The sequence below is a fragment of the Ascaphus truei genome, chromosome 2 (genome assembly GCF_040206685.1).
Source record: "Ascaphus truei isolate aAscTru1 chromosome 2, aAscTru1.hap1, whole genome shotgun sequence".
Taxonomy (NCBI): Eukaryota; Metazoa; Chordata; class Amphibia; order Anura; family Ascaphidae; genus Ascaphus; species Ascaphus truei.
In genome coordinates, this window is record NC_134484.1 from 490355292 (window position 1) to 490381600 (window position 26309).

Below are 26309 nucleotides of genomic sequence, written 5' to 3' on the forward strand. Positions count from 1 at the left end.
TCACTGTGAATAGGACTAATGCTTACTAAGCACCTTCTGTGCCTCTGGGCCAGTGTGTGGTAACACAGGGAAGATGTATTTGCATTTTAATGGCATTGATTTCTTGCATATTTATGAATTATGTGGGAGCTTAATTGCATCATCTTATACAACAGTAAGTAGTTACAGTTTTATTGCTAATTGCAACATTTTTAATACAGAGCCATCAATCATTCCAGCAACGTGTGGGCTATTTGGGAGGAATCAGCATCCAAATGTGCCCAGACCTATGTGTTCCTCCTGAGGGCGATACACGCCTGTCACCGCTCCCCGGAGAGGTTATAAACGTGAGGACCACAGTGCAAAGAGCAGGCAGTCCTGAGACAGCGGCAGAGAGGAGACAGGCACCTGAAAATTACAGGTAACAGTGCACCTGTACATATACATAGCACCTATACACACATCGCCTCTACATACACACAGCACCTCTACATACACACAGCACCTCTACATACACACAGCGCCTCTACATACACACAGCGCCTCTACATATACAGCACCCCTACATACAGTACACAGCACCTCTACATACACAGCACCTATACATACACAGCACCTATACATACTGTACACACAGCACCTCTACATACACACAGCACCTCTACATACACAGCACCTATACATACACACAGCACCTCTACACACACACAGCACCTCTACATACACACAGTGCCTCTACATACACAGCATCTCTACACACACAGCCCCTCTACATACACACAGCACCTCTACATACACACACCGCCTCTACATACACAGCACCTCTACATACACAGCGCCTCTACATACACAGCATCTCTACACACACAGCCCCTCTACATAAACACAGCATCTCTATATACACACAGTTTCTCTACACACACAGCCCCTCTACATACACACAGCACCTCTACATACACACAGCTTCTCTACACACACAGTGCCTCTACATACACAGCACCTCTACATACACACAGCACCTCTACATACACAGCACCTCTACATACACAGCACCTCTACATACACACACAGCACCTCTACATACACACAGCACCTCTACATACACTGCACCTCTACATACACACACAGCGCCTCTACATACACACAGCACCTCTACATACACACAGCACCTCTACATACACTGCACCTCTACATACACACACAGCGCCTCTACATACACACAGCACCTCTACATACACTGCACCTGTACACACACAGCACCTCTACATACACAGTACCTCTACATACACAGCGCCTCTACATACACAGCATCCCTACATACACAGCACCTCTACATACAGACAGCACCTCTACATACACAGCACCTCTACATACACAGCACCTCAACATACTGTACACAGCACCTGTACACACACAGCACCTCTACATACACACACAGAACCTCTACATACACAGCACCTCTACAAACACACAGCGCCTCTACATACACACAGCACCTCTACATACACACAGCACCTCTACATACACACAGCACCTCTACATACACAGCACCTCTACATACACACAGCACCTCTACATACACAGCACCTCTACATACACAGCACCTCTACATACACACAGCGCCTCTACATACACACAGCGCCTCTACACACACACAGCACCTCTACATACACACAGCGCCTCTACATACACACAGCGCCTCTACATACAGCACCTCTACACACACACAGCACCTCTACATACACACAGCGCCTCTACATACACACAGCACCTCTACACACACACAGCACCTCTACATACACACAGCACCTCTACATACACAGTGCACCTCTATATACACACACACAGCACCTCTATATACACAGTGCGCCTCTACTTACACAGCATTGCTACATACATAGCACCCCTACATATAAAGCACCTATACATACACATGGGTCCTAATGTTGGATAGAGAGGGTGCTAGTCGGGTATTGAGGGGAAGGGCATTCCAGAGGTGTGGGGCAGTCAGTGAGAAGAGTTTAAGGCAGGAGATGGTTTTAGATACAAAGGGGGTAGAGATAAGACATCCTTGAGCAGAATGCAAGAGCTGGGATGGTGCATAGCGAGAAATTAGGGCTGAGATGTAAGGAGGGGCAGAAGAGTGTTAAGATTTAAAAGTGAGGAGGAGAATTGAGTGCGAGATACGGGATTTGATAGGAAGCCATGAGAGGGATTTCAGCAGGGGAGACGCTGAGACAGATTTAGGAAAGAGGGAAGTGATTCTGGCAGCAGCGTTTAGGATAGATTGTAGGGGAGACAGGTGAGAGGCAGGAAGGCCGGACAGCAGGAGAGAATGAGGGCCTGAGTCAGAGTTTTAGCAGAAACAGAGGAAAGAGCGTACAGTGAGAAACAAGAGAAACAAACAAATGTAAATCAAATGCGGCCTAAACACCTGTGGTTTCCCTAAACCACATTAACTACTGAACTAAACATAATGGTGTTCATGGCGCATTATTGATAAATAGTGCAATATAATGTGTAGACAACCCAGTGATAAAAATATATAAACACTAATTACACATGTACTGCTGCTCTATGGGACCGAATCGTCTGGGCTGTAAGCTCCTGGTAAACCTCATATGAAGAATAAATAAAGGATTCGGTCCCATGGAGCAGCAGTACATGTGTAATTAGTGTTTATATTTTTATCACTGGGTTGTCTGCACAGTATATTGCACTATTTATCAATAATGCGCCATGAACACCATTATGTTTAGTTCAGAAAGGGCATACAGTATCTTTGTAATATTGCGGATGAAAAAATGACAGGATTTAGCTACGTTTTGAATGTGAGCGAGGAGTTGAGTGTGACCTCTAGGCAGCGTGCTTGCGCTACTGGATGAATGATGGTACTTCCAACAGTAATGTGGAAGAAAGTAGTAGGGCCAGGTTTGGGAGAAAATATGAGGAGCTCTGTGTTTGACACGTTAATAACAATAATAATAATAATATGTTCTTGTATAGCGCTGCTAGTTGTACGCAGCGCTTTACAGAGACATTTTGCAGGCACAGGTCCCTGCCCCGTGGAGCTTACAATCTATGTTTTTGGTGCCTGAGGCACAGGGAGATAAAGTGACTAGCCCAAGGTCACAAGGAGCCAGCACCAGGAATTGAAGCAGACTCTCCTGCTTCAAACTCTCAGTGCCAGCCAGTATCTTTACTCACTGAGTTACTCCCTCTCTAATGTTAAGATTAAGTCGGTCATCCAGGATGATAAAGTGAAGAGATATTCAGAAACTTTGGTCTGTATAGCAGGTGTAAGGTCACAGGTTTAAAAGTGAATGTGTGTATCATCAGCATAGAGGTGATATTTGAACCCAAGAGATGTGATTAGGTCACCTAGAGATACAGTAGTGTGTAAAGAGAAAAGAAAAGAGGTCCCAGGACAGAGCCCTGGGTTACCCCCACAGAGAGATCGATAGAGGAGGAGGTGTTGGCAAAAGAGGCAGTGCAAGTATGAAGGGAGACGTAAGATGAGATCAAGAATAGAGCTGTGTTACGAATACAAAGAGTATGGAGAATGTGAAGGAGGAGAGGGTGTCCACAGTAGCAAATGCTGCAGAGAAGTCAAGTAATATGAACAGAGTATAATGACCTCAATCCTTGGCAGCATGGAGGTCATTAGTTATTTTAGTGAGGGCTGTTTCCGTGGAGTGAGCAGTGCGGAAGCCAGATTGTAGAGGGCCTAGGAGACAATAGGTCTTGAGAAAATTGAGCAAACGAGAGAATACAAGACGCTCAAGGAGTTTAGAGGCAGGAGGGAGAAAGGATGATATTAAGAATGACAGGTCGGGTCAAGCTTGCTGTTTTTGAGTAATGGTATAGTTTAACTGTTGCATGTTTAAAGGAGGAGGGAAAGATACTAGAGTAGAGGGAGGAATTAAACATTTGTTTGAGTGTAGGGATTATAGTAGGAGCAAGAGGTTTTAGGGAGGGAATGGGTTCAAGAGGTCAAGTGATAGAGGGAGAAGAGGAGATCAGCAATGATACTTTCTCCTCTGTGACAAATGAAAAAGAGTTGAGGAAGGCAGGAGGAGAGTTAGGAAGAGGTGTAGGATGATAGGAGGATAAAAAGGGGATGTCCCGATGTATGGATTGCACCATTTATTTAAAATAGTCACAAAGTCCGGAGGTGAGTTGCAGGAAGAAATACAGGCAGAAGAGGGTGGTCTGAGTAGGGATTCAAAGACAGAGAAGAGTCTGTGTGGGTTAGACTTTTGCATATTGATTAGTGAAGAAAAGTAGGTTTGTTTAGCGTGAGAGAGTTCAGAGTTGAAACTGGATAGCATAAATTTGTAGTGAAGGAAGTCTGCCAGAGTCATTCAGACGAACGAGTGGAGGAACGCAGCATACACGTGTGTAAATTTAGCCAAAGTCTGGGGTTAGAAAGACGGGTGCGACAGAGAGAAAACAGGGCATGTAGATCAAGAGAGGAGGATAGGGAAAAGTTGTAGTTCCTGACCAGGTTGTCAGGGTCTGGAGCAATAGTAAGAGAGGAGAGAGGAGCGTAAAGTGTAATTAAAAACTGATAGTTTAATAGAACGCAGGTGTCACGATGGACGCACTTATTAACAAATTTATATTTCTGTGGATCCCAATTGAGCAGAACAAGTTGAGCAAAATAAACTGAGATTTATTCCCTTGATAGGCAAATACCTGACAACTGCAGAATACACTTAATAATTACACTTACTGGGATAGGAATAGGGGAAATTGTCCAATGAACGGGATCCACAGGAAAAATGTGTTTTAAACTTGCTGTCCGTTTGCAAGGGGCGCAAGAAACAGAGCCCATATATCCTTTGAAAACGAAATGTCCATTCTGAGTCCGTGGGGTTAGTTAGAGAACCCCCAGCACAAACGAATTCCTGAAGATGGGATGTACTTCTTGTTACGTTGGAAATAATTCGTTATCTTCTGGAATTGCAGGCTGTTGGACTTGGACGCAAAAATTTTGGAAAGTTTCCTCCGATGTTAGAAAGAAAGACAGACGATGGGGATAGTTTGGGGAGCATGTATATAGGGTCTGTCATCCTATCTCCAACAAAGCCCTCAAACCCCAGGCGTGGGAAAAATTATTTCCCCAATCACCACCTTGCCCATACCTTGCATCCGGGATTTCCTGTTGCTACTGAGCCGGTGTCAACCTGTCACCTTGCCTCTTTAGCATAAGGATACTCCCACCCATAGCCGGCGTCACCCTGACTAGGGTTTGTCCCCAAGGTGTGAACTAGCCCTGCTGGCTAACAGGATTTTCTGTTCAGCCAGCATCCTGGCTAATTCGCACCTTGGCGGGTCTGGGCCTTTTAACTGCAACACATTCTGAGACTCAGTGGCACTGCCACCACAGGAGGTCTCTGAAGGTTGCAGAAAAAATACCCCCAGCTCCTAAATGCCCTGAAACACATGTGCACATATACACTATAAATGCACCGGAACATATGTGCACATATACACTATAAATGCACCGGAACATATGTGCACATATACACTATAAATGCACCGGAACATATGTGCACATATACACTATAAATGCACCGGAACATATGTGCACATATACACTATAAATGCACCGGAACATATGTGCACATATACACTATAAATGCACCGGAACATATGTGCACATATACACTATAAATGCACCGGAACATATGTGCACATATACACTATAAATGCACCGGAACATATGTGCACATATACACTATAAATGCACCGGAACATATGTGCACATATACACTATAAATGCACCGGAACATATGTGCACATATACACTATAAATGCACCGGAACATATGTGCACATATACACTATAAATGCACCGGAACATATGTGCACATATACACTATAAATGCACCGGAACATATGTGCACATATACACTTCAAAGGCAGCAGGACAAATAGTTTCCAGCCTGTCTTTTTAAAACCTGCAGCAAAACATCACTTTATTAAAAATACATGATCTACTTATGCTACAGTTACATTCTCTATATGTGTGTGTTCAGGGGGTTATTACCGGGCTGCATACAACATTTCAGGGTTCTAACCCATTCCGTTCTCAAGTTAGCAGGCTTAATTGAAAGCCTCCCTTGTGGCCAGCGAATTCTCACGTCAATTGACTCGCGGTTAACCGCCGGCACCGGGCTGCCTTTCAAGTAGCGCTGATAACAAGCGATGAGATACATTCTGACAGATATCCACTTGAGGAGAAACCACAACACACGACTCCAATTGACCTCGCGCTTACGGGTCTCGGTTACCGTGTGCTCTAGTTCCCAGGGCAATTGCCGTGAGAACTGAGACATTGATACATTTTAAAAGTATCCACTTTAGCTCCGACCGCAAAACCGCGTATTGGTTTGACCTCGTGTGTGCATTTCAAACCACAGTAATGGATACCTATCTTCTCTTGTAGAACAAAGAGACCGAGCCACGCTTATCCAATTAACTCTCGGCTCGGCTCTCGCAGAACCATCTTGTGCCTAAAACAAAGTGAGCAGGCTCCAGGCATATTTTACCATTACAGACACACATTACCTGCAAGAGGGGGACAAAAAGGTGCAGAGGGGAGAATAACACATAAGAAGGGGATACAATTTTAACCCCTTCATCCCCAATACGATACAGGACTAAACAGCCGGGCACATCGCCTTTATTAATGCGCTGGTTAATCCATATTATCGCCACATCAGGTCTCTGCAGAAACGAGGGGTAGATGGAGTTGGAGAAGGGGGGAAGTGAGAGAGAGAAAATTAGATGAGATAATGGTCAGAGAGAGGAAAAGGGAAAATGGAGAAATCAGAGAGAGAAGTTCTTAGTGAAAACCAGATCCAGGTAGTGGCCATCCTTGTGGGTGCTGGCTGCAGTTCACTGTTGGAGGCCAAAAGAAGAGGTTAGAGAGAGAGAAAGCGGGAGGCCCAAGAGAGAGAGGGGTCATCAATGTGGCAATTGAAGTCCCCAAGGAGAAGAACAGGGGAGTCTGAGGAGAGAAAGCAAGAGAGCCAGGATTCAAAGTGAGAGAGAAAGGCAGAAGGGAGAAGAGTAGAGGTAGGTGGGTGATAGATGACCGCCACGTCGACAGGGAGAGCAGAACATGGCTGCATAGTGTGAGCCTCAAAGGAGGGAAACAAGAGGAGAGGAGGAGCCCCACGCCCCCATCCCTGCCATCAGGGTGCAGAGTGTGGGAAAAAGAAAGGCCACCATAAAGAGGGCAGCTCTTACCGTGCAGATTCAGACGGAGTCAGACTGAGTGAGCCAGATCTCAGTGTGTGGTAGGGCATAGCTGGCCTTCATTAATAAAGGTGGAGCTGGGAGTGTCAGCTCTTGGGTCTAATATTGTACCTTACTGTGTAGCCCTGTAATTTTGTTCCCCTTATACTGTCCCCCATAGGGTTATAAGCTAGGAACTGTATGTGTGGGGTTAACTGTGTAATCCCAGTGGGCTAGTTAATGCATTCTCTGTGTATTCCCTTTGACTCATGGTCCCGTAGCTGCCTGTGCAAGCTTATAAGTGGGTTGGCTTGTATGGGTGGCCTCTTATGAGAAATAGCTGCAGGGCAGAGACTTCTGGAACATGAGGGAAAGGGGGATATTTTAACCTGTATGGCCTGCCAGCAAGGTTTTAGAATCCCCACATTTTAGGTCCAAATGGTGGAGTGCAAGCTCTAGGGACCAAAGGTTAGTTTTGCTGTTTTTTAAAACTACAATGCATTTTGTGTTTGTACTGTGAGGAAAAAACAGTTTGGTGACAAAAGGCAGCCACATGTGAATTAGTATTTCAATGCCATCAGCTTAGGTATAGGGATTCCCTGTGTTAATTGCAAGAGACATGCAGGTTCTGGTACAGGGAGAGGGGGGAGAACCATTTGGTGAGCAGGATATCTAGATTAGAAAGTCTTTGCACAATCACAATCCGTGACCTAATTGGCTGCCAGCCCCCTCAGTGTATTAGACAGGCAGCAAGCCCTATATAAGGAAGAGCAGTAAAGCAGCTCTCTCTCTTTTACCTGTTGGAGGTCTGAAGACATGCAGCTGCTGGCGGGCCTCTCAAAGGTGCTTCTGAAATAAAAGAGCTATTCACACAGGGAAGCAGGGAGAGGCCAAGCAAGCAGGCTTGATTTTGGTCCAGGACAAGGGTCCTATCAAGGTCAGCCTTTGCTGAAGCAGGCTCTTTGCACCTAGGAACGTCTACTTTTTAACCCCAGACCCTAGTAAGTGTGTATATTCTTTGTATTTTGTATTTCTGTGTGTTTCCAAGGTCTTATCCAAATAAACCTCATATTATTTCATTATTGTGTTTTGCCTATTGACTTATCCCTTAAATATAAATGTGTTAAAAGTCCTGGACTACCGTGACACTCAGTTATAGCAAAGTGGAGCAGAGAGTGAGAGAGAAAGAAGTCACGCACAGAGAGGAGCTTGTTAGAGAGGGAGCGAGCATTCCAAAGGGCACAGGAGAAAGGGAGAGAGGACGGAGGGTGGCAGGGGATGGGTATGAGGTTGGAGGGGTTAACACCAGAAGGAGTAGAAGTGTTATGTGGGAGGCAAGGACAAGAGCATGTAGTTAAGGTAAGGTAAGCTCCACACTGCCGGCCCTTCCTTCCTCCCATGATTGCCCTATTATCTGACGCTGGCTTCACAAAAGTGTAACCACTAAGAGTGTCTCATAATGTTAAAAATATCAATCAATAACCAAAAAGGCATTCTTTTGTGTTAAACATTAATATTTTGTATAAATTACAAGACCGTGTGAGTGCCTACGCTTTTATGATTTATGCTAGATACTGATCCTCCTGGATTTCGTTTGTCATGCTCCCGTGGGCACGTATACCATGGCACATTGAGTGCTCCTACCAAAGGACATTATGGAACTGGCATCAGACATGTCCTCTGTCTCCTGGGGCAGGAGAGGTTTCACAGAGTCATCTATATAACCTACTCAAGGCTGGTGCAAGAGTATTTGTCACCCTAGGCTAACCTTCAGCCGTGTGCCCGCCACCCCCCCCTCTTTTCCTCTCCCTATCACCCCCATCATTCTCATTCCCTCACCCCTTTTCATACTCTCATGCCTGTTAATCGCCTCTTCATCCTCTCTCACCACCATCATCCTCTCTCACCCCCTTCATCCTCTCTCACCCCTCCCCCTAGTTAAAATTCCTAACCTGGCTGAAGAGGTCCTCCCTGGCACTGGAAGTTCTCACTTTCTTCCAGGTCTCCGAGGTCGGAGTGGTGGGGTGTCCTATGCCACAGATTCCATTGCCCTCCTCCTCTGCAGTGCACATTTCCTCCTCCGCTCTGCAACTGTTCTGCTCCCGTGAGTCACACCACCGCCATTCCTCGCCTCATCCTCTGCCCCCCACAAAATGTGCCACCTTATGCTGCCAAGTGCTTGCACCGACCCGGCCTCCTCACCAACCTCTCCCCACGTGCTACCCTCCTCACTCCTCTCTCATGCCTTCCCACTACTCTTTATTTTGCCTCTCAACCCTCTCTCTCTCTCCCACACCTCTCTCTCTCCCCCACCCCTTTTTCTCACCCCACACACCTCTCCCTCCCCTTTACCCCTCTCTCACTCCCCCTCTATCTCAACCCCATCCCTCTCACCCCTCATCCCTCTCTCTCCCACCCCCACCCCTCTCTCCCCCTTTCCCTATCTCTCCCCCCTCTCCTCCTCCTCTCTCACAGCCCCTCTCCCCCACACACCCTCTCTATCACTCCCCAAACCTTCTCTCCCACCCTAGCCCTCTTTCACTCCCCTCTCACCCACTCCCCTTTATTTCACACCCTTCTCATCTCTCTCACTCCCTTCCCTCTCTCTCACTCCCCCCTCACCTCTCTCTCTCAATCCCTCCCTTCTCTCTGTCACCCTCTCCCCTCTCACTTACCCACCTCTCTTTCACTCCTAAACCCAATTTTTTTTATCCTGGATAGTGATGTGCAGCATGGGAGCAGGTTATTGGTACTCTGCAGTGGAGTGTGACAGCAGCTTGGGAAAGCAGCCTGCTCTGCTCCTGGCCTCCCACACCCCCCCTTCAAAATGGGACGTCCTAGGTGACCATCTAGGTCTGCGAGTGGTTGCACTGACCATGAACCTACAGTAATCTCTCTCTCTCTCTCCACACATAGGATCGCTGGTAGCTGTAGGAAGCCATGCTTCTCCTCTGTACCTTCCTCACCCTCTGCTTCAGCGCAGTGCACAGCCAGTTCCCCAGAGTCTGCACCACAGATGAAGCTTTAAGGGACAAGAGCTGCTGCCCGGCCTGGGAGGATGGAAGTCCCTGTGGTTCCCTCTCAGGGAGGGGTATATGTCGGAACTGGGTGACAAATGTCCAATTTCCAATTCGCTTTGCAGCTAGAGTCCCCCAGTATGATGATGACCGCCTGAACTGGCCCCGAGACTATTTTAACAGAACATGTGAATGCTTCAGAACCTACGGCGGTTTCAACTGCGGTGACTGCAGAAACGGCTTCCATGGAGAGGAATGTGACCTGGTAAAGACTGTGGTTCGGAGAGAGATCCGGGAGCTGTCGTTACCGGAGAGGAAAAAATTCTTTAGTTATTTGCAACTTGCGAAGACCACAAAGAGCAAAGACTTTGTTGTCCTGACCACTGGAGACAGACATGACCGAAGCACGTATCGCTTTGTGGATGCTACCATCTATAATGTCTTCGCCTGGATTCATTACTACTCTACGCATGCAATCATGACACCTAGCTCCTTTGATCTTTCACATACCTATGCCCATCGAGGTCCTGCTTTTCCTGGCTGGCACCGTCTTGGTCTCCTCTTTTTAGAGAGACAAATCCAGCTCTTGACCAATGATGAAGACTTTGCTCTTCCATATTATGATTGGCGCGGAGAGAAGAACTGCTCAATCTGTACTAACAACTTCATGGGAAAAAACGATGTGCAGGGGAACCTTGACCCATCTTCCTACTTTGCTTCCTGGAGGGTGAGTGATATTTTATTTCTAATTCCCAACTTCAAACAGAAATGGCAAAAGGGCCATCAGAACGGCAAACATTAGAAATAAAGAGGTTGCAATTTAAAGTGAAATCAATCCCAAGTACATGAATACTGAAAGGATTAGAACAGAGGCCCCTTTCAGGGATCAATCGGCCAGAATATTATTAGTGATAAGGTGAAAGCAGAGATATTAAACCAATGTTTTACCTATGTGTCCCTGAACACCAAACATGAGTCATGTACCTATGTAATTCTATAGTTATACGGTATGGATGGAGAGTCCGGGAACATCTTAGTTTGTCTCATTTTGACAAACTACCTAATTTGTACCCTGCCGCTGAGGTGCACTCAGCCAGTTACATCACCTTCAACCTCATAGGTCACGTACCAGAAGGATTCTGTATCCTTATCTCTTTTTTTCTATAAGGGCTGTTCTATAGAGGGCGCGCTTGCTGTGCTTTGCGTGCGCGTGGCAGATATAGGTGGCTGAGGTTAGTTAGCCCTTCTATACAAGGGCCGCACGCGCGGCAGGGAGCAGGGAGCCGACCGGCGAGGGAGAAGACTGGAAAATCAAGAATTTGCGCCACTACCGCCGCTGAAATGTATATAGATGTGTGTGTGTGTGTATGTATGTATATATGTATTTGTGTGTTTATGTGTGTACTGTATGTATGTATGTATTTGTTTGTTTATGTGTGTATGTATGTATGTATTTGTGTGTTTATGTGTGTGTATGTATATATGTATATATGTATTTGTGTGTTTATGTGTGTATGTATGTATTTGTGTGTTTATGTGTGTATGTATGTATGTATGTATTTGTTTGTTTATGTGTGTATGTATGTATATATTTGTGTGTTTATGTGTGTATGTATGTATGTATGTATTTGTGTGTTTATGTGTGTATGTATGTATGTATTTGTGTGTTTATGTGTGTGTATGTAAATATGTATATATGTATTTGTGTGTTTATGTGTGTATGTATGTATTTGTGTGTTTATGTGTGTATGTATGTATGTATGTATTTGTGTGTTTATATGTGTGTGTATATATGTATGTATATATGTATTTGTGTGTTTATGTGTGTATGTATGTATGTATTTGTGTGTTTATGTGTGTGTGTGTATGTATACTGTATATGTATATATGTATTTGTGTGTTTATGTGTGTATGTATGTATTTGTGTGTTTATGTGTGCATGTATGTATGTATTTGTGTGTTTATGTGTGTGTGTGTATGTATGTATGTATATATGTATTTGTGTGTTTATGTGTGTGTGTGTATGTATGTATGTATATATGTATTTGTGTGTTTATGTGTGTATGTATGTATATATGTGTGTGTGTATGTATGTATGTATGTATTTGTGTGTTTATGTGTGTGTGTATGTATGTATGTATGTATGTATGTATTTGTGTGTTTATGTGTGTGTGTGTGTGTGTGTGTGTGTGTGTGTGTGTGTGTGTGTGTGTGTGTGTGTATGTATGTATGTATGTATTAGTGTGTTTATGTGTGTATGTATGTATTTGTGTGTTTATGTGTGTATGTGTGTGTGTGTGTGTGTATGTATGTATGTATTTGTGTGTTTATGTGTGTGTGTGTGTGTATTTGTGTGTTTATGTATGTATGTATTTGTGTGTTTATGTGTGTGTATATGTATGTATGTATTTGTGTGTTTATGTATGTATGTATGTATTTGTGTGTTTATGTGTGTATGTATGTATGTATTTGTGTGTTTATGTGTGTATGTATGTATGTATTTGTGTGTTTATGTGTGTGAATGTATGTATTTGTGTGTTTATGTGTGTGTGTATGTATGTATTTGTGTGTTTATGTGTGTATGTATGTATTTGTGAGTTTATGTGTGTGTGTGTGTATGTATGTATGTATGTATGTATTTGTGTGTTTATGTGTGTATGTATGTATGTATATATGTATTTGTGTGTTTATGTGTGTGTGTGTATGTATGTATGTATTTGTGTGTTTATGTGTGTGTGTATGTATGTATGTATTTGTGTGTTTATGTGTGTGTGTGTATATATGTATGTATGTATGTATGTATTTGTGTGTTTATGTGTGTATGTATGTATGTATTTGTGTGTTTATGTGTGTGTGTATGTATGTATTTATGTATGCTTTATTTGTGTGTTTATGTGTGTATGTATGTATGTATTTGTGTGTTTATGTGTGTATGTATGTATGTATTTGTGTGTTTATGTGTGTGTGTATGTATGTATGTATTTGTGTGTTTATGTGTGTGTGTATATATTTGTGTGTTTATGTGTGTATGTATGTATGTATGTATGTATGTATGTATGTATGTATGTATGTATGTATGTATTTGTGTGTTTATGTGTGTATGTATGTATGTATTTGTGTGTTTATGTGTGTATGTATGTATATATTTGTGTGTTTATGTGTGTATGTATGTATGTATTTGTGTGTTTATGTGTGTGTGTGTATGTATATATGTATATATGTATTTGTGTGTTTATGTGTGTATGTATGTATATATTTGTGTGTTTATGTGTGTATGTATGTATGTATTTGTGTGTTTATGTGTGTGTGTATGTATATATGTATATATGTATTTGTGTGTTTATGTGTGTATGTATGTATTTGTGTGTTTATGTGTGTATGTATGTATGTATGTATTTGTGTGTTTATATGTGTGTGTATATATGTATGTATATATGTATTTGTGTGTTTATGTGTGTATGTATGTATGTATTTGTGTGTTTATGTGTGTGTGTGTATGTATATATGTATATATGTATTTGTGTGTTTATGTGTGTATGTATGTATTTGTGTGTTTATGTGTGTATGTATGTATGTATTTGTGTGTTTATGTGTGTGTGTGTATGTATGTATGTATATATGTATTTGTGTGTTTATGTGTGTATGTATGTATATATTTGTGTGTTTATGTGTGTGTGTATGTATGTATGTATGTATTTGTGTGTTTATGTGTGTGTGTATGTATGTATGTATGTATGTATGTATGTATGTATGTATGTATTTGTGTGTTTATGTGTGTGTGTGTGTGTGTGTGTGTGTGTGTGTGTGTGTGTGTGTGTGTGTGTGTGTATGTATGTATGTATTAGTGTGTTTATGTGTGTATGTATGTATTTGTGTGTTTATGTGTGTGTGTGTGTGTGTGTGTGTGTGTGTGTGTGTGTGTGTGTGTATGTATGTATTTGTGTGTTTATGTGTGTGTGTGTGTGTGTATTTGTGTGTTTATGTATGTATGTATTTGTGTGTTTATGTGTGTGTATATGTATGTATGTATTTGTGTGTTTATGTATGTATGTATGTATTTGTGTGTTTATGTGTGTATGTATGTATGTATTTGTGTGTTTATGTGTGTATGTATGTATGTATTTGTGTGTTTATGTGTGTGAATGTATGTATTTGTGTGTTTATGTGTGTGTGTGTATGTATGTATTTGTGTGTTTATGTGTGTATGTATGTATTTGTGTGTTTATGTGTGTGTGTGTGTGTATGTATGTATGTATGTGTGTGTTTATGTGTGTATGTATGTATGTATTTGTGTGTTTATGTGTGTGTGTATGTATGTATGTATTTGTGTGTTTATGTGTGTGTGTATGTATGTATGTATTTGTGTGTTTATGTGTGTGTGTGTATATATGTATGTATGTATGTATTTGTGTGTTTATGTGTGTATGTATGTATGTATTTGTGTGTTTATGTGTGTGTGTATGTATGTATTTATGTATGCTTTATTTGTGTGTTTATGTGTGTGTGTATGTATGTATGTATGTATGTATGTATGTATTTGTGTGTTTATGTGTGTATGTATGTATGTATTTGTGTGTTTATGTGTGTGTGTGTATATATGTATGTATGTATGTATGTATGTGTTTGTGTGTTTATGTGTGTGTGTATGTATGTATATATTTGTGTGTTTATGTGTGTGTTTATGTATGTATTTGTGTGTTTATGTGTGTGTGTATGTATGTATGTATTTGTGTGTTTATGTGTGTGTGTGTATATATGTATGTATGTATGTATTTGTGTGTTTATGTGTGTATGTATGTATGTATTTGTGTGTTTATGTGTGTGTGTATGTATGTATTTATGTATGCTTTATTTGTGTGTTTATGTGTGTGTGTATGTATGTATGTATGTATGTATGTATGTATTTGTGTGTGTATGTATGTATGTATATATGTATTTGTGTGTTTATGTGTGTGTGTGTATGTATGTATGTATTTGTGTGTTTATGTGTGTGTGTATGTATGTATGTATTTGTGTGTTTATGTGTGTGTGTGTATATATGTATGTATGTATGTATGTATTTGTGTGTTTATGTGTGTATGTATGTATGTATTTGTGTGTTTATGTGTGTGTGTATGTATGTATTTATGTATGCTTTATTTGTGTGTTTATGTGTGTATGTATGTATGTATTTGTGTGTTTATGTGTGTATGTATGTATGTATTTGTGTGTTTATGTGTGTGTGTATGTATGTATGTATTTGTGTGTTTATGTGTGTGTGTATATATTTGTGTGTTTATGTGTGTATGTATGTATGTATGTATGTATGTATGTATGTATGTATGTATGTATGTATGTATTTGTGTGTTTATGTGTGTATGTATGTATGTATTTGTGTGTTTATGTGTGTATGTATGTATATATTTGTGTGTTTATGTGTGTATGTATGTATGTATTTGTGTGTTTATGTGTGTGTGTGTATGTATATATGTATATATGTATTTGTGTGTTTATGTGTGTATGTATGTATATATTTGTGTGTTTATGTGTGTATGTATGTATGTATTTGTGTGTTTATGTGTGTGTGTATGTATATATGTATATATGTATTTGTGTGTTTATGTGTGTATGTATGTATTTGTGTGTTTATGTGTGTATGTATGTATGTATGTATTTGTGTGTTTATATGTGTGTGTATATATGTATGTATATATGTATTTGTGTGTTTATGTGTGTATGTATGTATGTATTTGTGTGTTTATGTGTGTGTGTGTATGTATATATGTATATATGTATTTGTGTGTTTATGTGTGTATGTATGTATTTGTGTGTTTATGTGTGTATGTATGTATGTATTTGTGTGTTTATGTGTGTGTGTGTATGTATGTATGTATATATGTATTTGTGTGTTTATGTGTGTATGTATGTATATATTTGTGTGTTTATGTGTGTGTGTATGTATGTATGTATGTATTTGTGTGTTTATGTGTGTGTGTATGTATGTATGTATGTATGTATGTATGTATGTATGTATGTATTTGTGTGTTTATGTGTGTGTGTGTGTGTGTGTGTGTGTGTGTGTGTGTGTGTGTGTGTGTGTGTGTGTGTGTGTATGTATGTATGTATTAGTGTGTTTATGTGTGTATGTATGTATTTGTGTGTTTATGTGTGTGTGTGTGTGTGTGTGTGTGTGTGTGTGTGTGTGTGTGTGTATGTATGTATTTGTGTGTTTATGTGTGTGTGTGTGTGTGTATTTGTGTGTTTATGTATGTATGTATTTGTGTGTTTATGTGTGTGTATATGTATGTATGTATTTGTGTGTTTATGTATGTATGTATGTATTTGTGTGTTTATGTGTGTATGTATGTATGTATTTGTGTGTTTATGTGTGTATGTATGTATGTATTTGTGTGTTTATGTGTGTGAATGTATGTATTTGTGTGTTTATGTGTGTGTGTGTATGTATGTATTTGTGTGTTTATGTGTGTATGTATGTATTTGTGTGTTTATGTGTGTGTGTGTGTGTATGTATGTATGTATGTGTGTGTTTATGTGTGTATGTATGTATGTATTTGTGTGTTTATGTGTGTGTGTATGTATGTATGTATTTGTGTGTTTATGTGTGTGTGTATGTATGTATGTATTTGTGTGTTTATGTGTGTGTGTGTATATATGTATGTATGTATGTATTTGTGTGTTTATGTGTGTATGTATGTATGTATTTGTGTGTTTATGTGTGTGTGTATGTATGTATTTATGTATGCTTTATTTGTGTGTTTATGTGTGTGTGTATGTATGTATGTATGTATGTATGTATGTATTTGTGTGTTTATGTGTGTATGTATGTATGTATTTGTGTGTTTATGTGTGTATGTATGTATGTATTTGTGTGTTTATGTGTGTGTGTGTGTATGTATGTATGTATTTGTGTGTTTATGTGTGTGTGTATATATTTGTGTGTTTATGTGTGTATGTATGTATGTATGTATGTATGTATGTATGTATTTGTGTGTTTATGTGTGTATGTATGTATGTATTTGTGTGTTTATGTGTGTATGTATGTATATATTTGTGTGTTTATGTGTGTATGTATGTATGTATTTGTGTGTTTATGTGTGTATGTATGTATGTATGTATGTATGTATGTATTTGTGTGTTTATGTGTGTGTGTGTGTATGTATGTATGTATTTGTGTGTTTATGTGTGTGTGTATATATTTGTGTGTTTATGTGTGTATGTATGTATGTATGTATGTATGTATGTATGTATGTATTTGTGTGTTTATGTGTGTATGTATGTATGTATTTGTGTGTTTATGTGTGTATGTATGTATATATTTGTGTGTTTATGTGTGTATGTATGTATGTATTTGTGTGTTTATGTGTGTATGTATGTATGTATGTATGTATGTATGTATTTGTGTGTTTATGTGTGTGTGTGTGTGTGTGTGTGTGTGTATGTATGTATGTATTTGTGTGTTTATGTGTGTGTGTGTATGTATGTATGTATGTATGTATTTGTGTGTTTATGTGGGTATGTGTGTATGTATTTGTGTGTTTATGTGTGTGTGTATGTATGTATGTATGTATTTGTGTGTTTATGTGTGTATGTATGTATGTATTTGTGTGTTTATGTGTGTATGTATGTATATATTTGTGTGTTTATGTGTGTATGTATGTATGTATTTGTGTGTTTATGTGTGTGTGTGTATGTATATATGTATATATGTATTTGTGTGTTTATGTGTGTATGTATGTATTTGTGTGTTTATGTGTGTATGTATGTATGTATGTATTTGTGTGTTTATATGTGTGTGTATATATGTATGTATATATGTATTTGTGTGTTTATGTGTGTATGTATGTATATATTTGTGTGTTTATGTGTGTATGTATGTATGTATTTGTGTGTTTATGTGTGTATGTATGTATGTATGTATGTATGTATGTATTTGTGTGTTTATGTGTGTGTGTGTGTATGTATGTATGTATTTGTGTGTTTATGTGTGTGTGTATATATTTGTGTGTTTATGTGTGTATGTATGTATGTATGTATGTATGTATGTATGTATTTGTGTGTTTATGTGTGTATGTATGTATGTATTTGTGTGTTTATGTGTGTATGTATGTATATATTTGTGTGTTTATGTGTGTATGTATGTATGTATTTGTGTGTTTATGTGTGTGTGTGTATGTATATATGTATATATGTATTTGTGTGTTTATGTGTGTGTGTGTATGTATATATGTATATATGTATTTGTGTGTTTATGTGTGTATGTATGTATTTGTGTGTTTATGTGTGTATGTATGTATGTATTTGTGTGTTTATGTGTGTATGTATGTATATATTTGTGTGTTTATGTGTGTATGTATGTATGTATTTGTGTGTTTATGTGTGTGTGTGTATGTATATATGTATATATGTATTTGTGTGTTTATGTGTGTATGTATGTATTTGTGTGTTTATGTGTGTATGTATGTATGTATGTATTTGTGTGTTTATATGTGTGTGTATATATGTATGTATATATGTATTTGTGTGTTTATGTGTGTATGTATGTATGTATTTGTGTGTTTATGTGTGTATGTATGTATGTATTTGTGTGTTTATGTGTGTGTGTGTATGTATATATGTATATATGTATTTGTGTGTTTATGTGTGTATGTATGTATTTGTGTGTTTATGTGTGTATGTATGTATGTATGTATTTGTGTGTTTATATGTGTGTGTATATATGTATGTATATATGTATTTGTGTGTTTATGTGTGTATGTATGTATGTATTTGTGTGTTTATGTGTGTGTGTGTATGTATATATGTATATATGTATTTGTGTGTTTATGTGTGTGTGTGTATGTATATATGTATATATGTATTTGTGTGTTTATGTGTGTATGTATGTATTTGTGTGTTTATGTGTGTATGTATGTATATATTTGTGTGTTTATGTGTGTATGTATGTATGTATTTGTGTGTTTATGTGTGTGTGTGTATGTATATATGTATATATGTATTTGTGTGTTTATGTGTGTATGTATGTATTTGTGTGTTTATGTGTGTATGTATGTATGTATGTATTTGTGTGTTTATATGTGTGTGTATATATGTATGTATATATGTATTTGTGTGTTTATGTGTGTATGTATGTATGTATTTGTGTGTTTATGTGTGTATGTATGTATGTATTTGTGTGTTTATGTGTGTGTGTGTATGTATATATGTATATATGTATTTGTGTGTTTATGTGTGTATGTATGTATTTGTGTGTTTATGTGTGTATGTATGTATGTATGTATTTGTGTGTTTATATGTGTGTGTATATATGTATGTATATATGTATTTGTGTGTTTATGTGTGTATGTATGTATGTATTTGTGTGTTTATGTGTGTGTGTGTATGTATATATGTATATATGTATTTGTGTGTTTATGTGTGTATGTATGTATTTGTGTGTTTATGTGTGTATGTATGTATGTATTTGTGTGTTTATGTGTGTGTGTGTATGTATGTATGTATATATGTATTTGTGTGTTTATGTGTGTATGTATGTATATATTTGTGTGTTTATGTGTGTGTGTATGTATGTATGTATTTGTGTGTTTATGTGTGTGTGTATGTATGTATGTATGTATGTATGTATGTATGTATTTGTGTGTTTATGTGTGTGTGTGTGTGTGTGTGTGTGTGTGTGTGTGTGTGTGTGTGTGTGTGTGTGTGTGTGTGTGTGTGTGTGTGTGTGTGTGTGTGTGTGTATGTATGTATTAGTGTGTTTATGTGTGTATGTATGTATTTGTGTGTTTATGTGTGTGTGTGTGTGTATGTATGTATTTGTGTGTTTATGTGTGTGTGTGTGTGTGTATTTGTGTGTTTATGTATGTATGTATTTGTGTGTTTATGTGTGTGTATATGTATGTATGTATTTGTGTGTTTATGTATGTATGTATTTGTGTGTTTATGTGTGTATGTATGTATGTATTTGTGTGTTTATGTGTGTATGTATGTATGTATTTGTGTGTTTATGTGTGTGAATGTATGTATTTGTGTGTTTATGTGTGTGTGTGTATGTATGTATTTGTGTGTTTATGTGTGTATGTATGTATTTGTGTGTTTATGTGTGTGTGTGTGTGTGTATGTATGTATGTATGTGTGTGTTTATGTGTGTATGTATGTATGTATTTGTGTGTTTATGTGTGTGTGTATGTATGTATGTATTTGTGTGTTTATGTGTGTGTGTATGTATGTATGTATTTGTGTGTTTATGTGTGTGTGTGTATATATGTATGTATGTATGTATGTATTTGTGTGTTTATGTGTGTATGTATGTATGTATTTGTGTGTTTATGTGTGTGTGTATGTATGTATTTATGTATGCTTTATTTGTGTGTTTATGTGTGTATGTATGTATGTATGTATGTATGTATGTATGTATTTGTGTGTTTATGTGTGTATGTATGTATGTATTTGTGTGTTTATGTGTGTATGTATGTATGTATTTGTGTGTTTATGTGTGTGTGTGTGTGTATGTATGTATGTATTTGTGTGTTTATGTGTGTGTGTATATATTTGTGTGTTTATGTGTGTATGTATGTATGTATGTATGTATGTATGTATGTATTTGTGTGTTTATGTGTGTATGTATGTATGTATTTGTGTGTTTATGTGTGTATGTATGTATATATTTGTGTGTTTATGTGTGTATGTATGTATGTATTTGTGTGTTTATGTGTGTATGTATGTATGTATGTATGTATGTATTTGTGTGTTTATGTGTGTGTGTGTGTGTGTGTGTGTGTGTGTATGTATGTATGTACACTGGCGACACACTTTATTCGAGCTCGGCTAGTCCCACGAATTCGGGTATACCCGGGTGTATTGAGGTTTGTGACTGTTTTCTGCCCGAGTATATTGGGTTATTTTCTAGGCAGGGATTGAAGCATTTTATTCCCGCTGGCTGCAATACTGCACAGTATATATATATATACTGCATTACAATTCATGAATTTATGCCATCTGGTAGACACGCGAAGCATTGCAGCCTATTAAATCCTAATCATTATCATTTAACAGATCAGCCGCCCGTCAGCCAGGCATGAACCCAGGCTGGGAAGGCAAACGCAACGGGGCTTGTCAGAGGTGAGGAGCGGCGCATTCCAGGTATCTGCCAGGTACATACCGGGTATTTGCTCGAATAAAGTGTGTCGGTGCAGTATTTGTGTGTTTATGTGTGTGTGTGTATGTATGTATGTATGTATGTATTTGTGTGTTTATGTGGGTATGTGTGTATGTATTTGTGTGTTTATGTGTGTGTGTATGTATGTATGTATGTATTTGTGTGTTTATGTGTGTATGTATGTATGTATTTGTGTGTTTATGTGTGTGTATGTATGTATGTATTTGTGTGTTTATGTGTGTATGTATGTATGTATTTGTGTGTTTATGTGTGTATGTATTTGTGTGTGTATGTATTGTGACAAACGCCCCTCTTTTGTAGTGCTGACGTCTGTCTGGGTTCTTCCCGACACAGTCTTCTAGGGTTATTTAATACAAAAACAGGATCATGCAAAGTATTATGCTGCTTAACTCAGGCTTCTGCCTGCTTTATTTTCATCCAAGTAAGGTACTGCAGCTTTAACATGTGTAGGTTAGAGGTACTCAGATACTTTCATTCAGCAGTTCACTCATTTCATTGTTACAGTATTTCCCACACTGTTATTTCAAGTAAAAAGAAACCAAATTATATAAACAAAATCCTATCCCTTTCAGGGATCTAACTACACATAGAATCAGTCTCTCTAACAGCTGCTGGCCAACTAACCTGGTTCCCCAGCTTAAAACAATGCTCTCTCATTTAGGGTCACTTAGATACAGCACAGTCTTTTAGCAACAGCAGTAAACATTTGTTTGGTCTTATCTGTTCGTGGTGGGAACTCGGTCCCGTGTCCAGGCAAATCCTCTGGTACTGTGATACTTGGAGGGGCCGTCAACCCCGAAACTGGAAACAGGGGAGCAGCGATACCCCCAGCCTCCAGGCTCTAAGGAGAGAGAGTGAAATGCAAAACCTCTCTGCTCTAAATACCTGTGCATGTTATTAGAAGAGCAGGTGAGGGAGAACTAGAGCCATTGTAATCTGTGGTCTGGATTTTCCATCCAGCTGCCTGAGTTAATGGGAAGCTGTGGAACGGATCATTTTTAACTATTCCTGCACTTTCTGCTCTAAAATGGGGCAGAAAGCTGCCTAACATCTTTGGACTATGTCACATATCCCCCTCCCCAGCTCACACCTACTGGGGTGAGCGGCCATGGACCTCACTGGGGTGAGCATCCTACCTGAAATACTTGAGCTAACTCCTCAGTACAACATTAAGTATTCACATGACACGAATATGAACTTCATTATATAATTTACCAACTGAAAGGGCCATCAACCCTGTATATTAATTTGTAGTTTAGCTACATTTTCAACACAGAGAACCAATATAACACTGTACCCTGGACAAAATGCTTATTCTAGAGGCCTAATATACCTTAACTACAATAGCTTATTTGCATAGTTAAGTGTCCGTGACATAGTCCACACGTGTAATAACAAAAAAAAAAATATCGGTCAATTCCCCAAACACATTTTTTTTTTCTTTGACTTCCAGTCCATTACATTTCCTGACTTTATTTCATAGGCCGCTGCAAACTGCAAATGACTGGACTGTTTCTTTAGCTTCTGACGGAACTCTGGGCCCGGATAGTCTTTGTCTTTATATTGTGGCCCAGAGTGGCGAGATCCGGAAAAATTCAAGGCCAGCGTTGACCTTCGTCGCTTTTGATTTGCGACCTTTGAACCTTTATGGTACTTCTTACTGCCATGTATTTTCTCATGACCATCACTCACAGAGATTTGGGATTTTTCCTTTGGGGCAATTATATGGTATTTAGAAGATGAAGCACTGATTACCTGGAGCACCTTCACCTTGATGGGGCTCTCACTAACTCCGGCTGTACCCTGTGGCATTTTACCTTTGCAGCCGGCAGGCATGTAGTCTTGGACCTCTCTTTCCTGAGGTCTACATTTATTCAGGCGGAAGTACCGCTGGATAACCAGTGACGCATTTCTCAGGGTTTGATAGCGAATCCTGTTCTGTGTCATCCTAGTCAGAGACTGGATTTTTATAGTTGCTCCTTTCATAATGAGGAACCTGTTTCGTACCATGCGGGCACGGTAGAATGATTGAAGAACACAGGCTGCTTTATTCCGGTGATTGAACACACGAATTTTCATCCCTCTGTAGGCAGCCTGTAGGATGATAGTTGCGGCACGTTTACGCTGATAATTTTCTCTTTCCCTTCTTCCTTGGATAAGAGCTTTGCAGTGCTTCTGAATTATTCTAATGCTTTTCTCCTTTTTCAAAATGTTAAGTTCCTCCACGAGAGAATTCTGTTTTGTGCATACATCTCGCAATTCTGTTCTCAGAGCGTCCATTTCTTCCTGGTGCTGGCTCTGAGTGTGCATCAGTGCTTCCTGCACTTCTAATTTTTCCTGAGTCAACTGTTTCTTTATTTTTTCTGCTTGGTCAGTCAAATCTGAATTTTCCAATTTCAGAGTCTCATTTTCTTGCTTTACAGTCTCTAACTCACTTAGGGCAATCTCATGGGTTTGCTTCAACATTCCCAGCTCTGTGTTCAGACCGTGGCCCTCCAGGCGCAAGTGTTGCACCTCTGTGCTGAGCGCATGAACCTCTTGTAGAGCCTTCCCGTATTTCTGTTTTAGGATAGCAATCAATTTGTCAGACTTAATCTGTTTTTCATCCATGGTGACAATTACGGTGTTGGCCTTTTCCAGACTAGTCGTCACCTCTTCCAGCTCACTCCGTAAGAGAGACTCTGTTTTCTTCAAAGCCTCGTGCTCTTGTAAAGCTGGAAGTATACACCTCTGTAACTCGGCGTTCGCTTCTCGCACCTTATTGTTAGATTCTTGCTCCTTCTTCCAACATTCTCGCTCCTTCACCAAATCCTGCCACAGGACTTCATAATTATGGCGGGCAGCTTGGAGTGCAGAAACCAAAGCCTCTTTATCCTGGTTCAAGGATTCAGCTTCCCTTTGCTCCTCCTTTTCCTTTGCCACTGTTCCCGTGACAATTCTGCCGATCACTCCGGTCTGCAGCACATCTCGGCGCCTTTCTGACGCATGTCCTGACAGCGCAGGTTCAAGTGGCTCGGTCACTTCCCCTGTGACTTGAGGGACAGTTTTCTTTTTCTTCTTTTTTCTTTTTGCTTTATTAGCTCCAGAGATATCAGTGGTACTGGGCACACGCTCACTGGTATCAGCTTCCACATCTTGCTTGCACACATAGGGCGTTGCTTGCTTTTGCAGCTGTTTGTCTTTGAAAATTTTGGGGCACACATCTTCCATGTGACCTACTTTATGACAGGCCCAGCATACTAAATTCATCTGTGGGTACGGCTCTCCTCCAGGGGCCACATACGAGTCGTCATCATCATCATCATCATCATCGTATGGCCTGAAGGGACACTGTTTTTCATGATTATGTACATTACAAAACAAACATTTCACGTCGGCCATTTTAGAAACCCGGCAGGGACAATTTGCTAGCTGCAATTTCACTCACTTCAGCAGTTTACATACAGCACTTGCTAGCTGCAAATTCACTCACTTCAGCAAAAGGCATTAGCTTTACAAACAGCACTTGCTAGATGCAATTTTTTTTTTTTTTTCTTCAGCAAAACATTTTGGTTTTCTGTTTGGGTTCAGGGTGCTATTGCATCCACACTTCGCACATTCTCTGTGTATGCTAGAAGCACAACTGATATACACAGTGGGACAGACTTCACTCATAGCATCTGTACTTTAGTTCAGCTCGGCGGCCATTTTAAACCCCCGCATTTATTTGCAAACCCACAGACTTTTTAGTGTCGACCCGCATTCTCCACCATATGTGACAAACGCCCCTCTTTTGTAGTGCTGACGTCTGTCTGGGTTCTTCCCGACACAGTCTTCTAGGGTTATTTAATACAAAAACAGGATCATGCAAAGTATTATGCTGCTTAACTCAGGCTTCTGCCTGCTTTATTTTCATCCAAGTAAGGTACTGCAGCTTTAACATGTGTAGGTTAGAGGTACTCAGATACTTTCATTCAGCAGTTCACTCATTTCATTGTTACAGTATTTCCCACACTGTTATTTCAAGTAAAAAGAAACCAAATTATATAAACAAAATCCTATCCCTTTCAGGGATCTAACTACACATAGAATCAGTCTCTCTAACAGCTGCTGGCCAACTAACCTGGTTCCCCAGCTTAAAACAATGCTCTCTCATTTAGGGTCACTTAGATACAGCACAGTCTTTTAGCAACAGCAGTAAACATTTGTTTGGTCTTATCTGTTCGTGGTGGGAACTCGGTCCCGTGTCCAGGCAAATCCTCTGGTACTGTGATACTTGGAGGGGCCGTCAACCCCGAAACTGGAAACAGGGGAGCAGCGATACCCCCAGCCTCCAGGCTCTAAGGAGAGAGAGTGAAATGCAAAACCTCTCTGCTCTAAATACCTGTGCATGTTATTAGAAGAGCAGGTGAGGGAGAACTAGAGCCATTGTAATCTGTGGTCTGGATTTTCCATCCAGCTGCCTGAGTTAATGGGAAGCTGTGGAACGGATCATTTTTAACTATTCCTGCACTTTCTGCTCTAAAATGGGGCAGAAAGCTGCCTAACATCTTTGGACTATGTCACAGTATGTATGTATGTATGTATGTGTTTGTGTGTTTATGTGTGTGTGTATGTATGTATATATTTGTGTGTTTATGTGTGTGTTTATGTATGTATTTGTGTGTTTATGTGTGTGTGTATGTATGTATGTATTTGTGTGTTTATGTGTGTGTGTATGTATGTATGTATTTGTGTGTTTATGTGTGTGTGTATATATTTGTGTGTTTATGTGTGTATGTATGTATGTATGTATGTATGTATGTATGTATGTATGTATTTGTTTGTGTGTGTGTGTGTGTGTGTGTGTGTGTGTGTGTGTGTGTGTGTGTGTGTGTATGTATGTATGTATGTATGTATTTGTTTGTTTGTGTG

The 26309-nt window shown here is 39.4% G+C and overlaps 1 protein-coding gene across 2 annotated transcripts in view; it reads left to right on the forward strand.

The window, feature by feature from the left end:
* Positions 1 to 242: 242 nt before the first annotated feature.
* LOC142488069 (tyrosinase-like) overlaps positions 243 to 26309 on the forward strand; it is a 38437-nt gene continuing 12370 nt past the window's right edge. For both annotated transcript variants that reach the window (XM_075588441.1, XM_075588442.1), the window contains exons 1-2: positions 243 to 400; positions 10143 to 10970. In XM_075588441.1, the coding sequence (XP_075444556.1) occupies positions 10167 to 10970 (804 nt within the window). In that variant the 5' untranslated portion in view covers positions 243 to 400; positions 10143 to 10166. The remainder of the gene's footprint in view (positions 401 to 10142; positions 10971 to 26309) is intronic.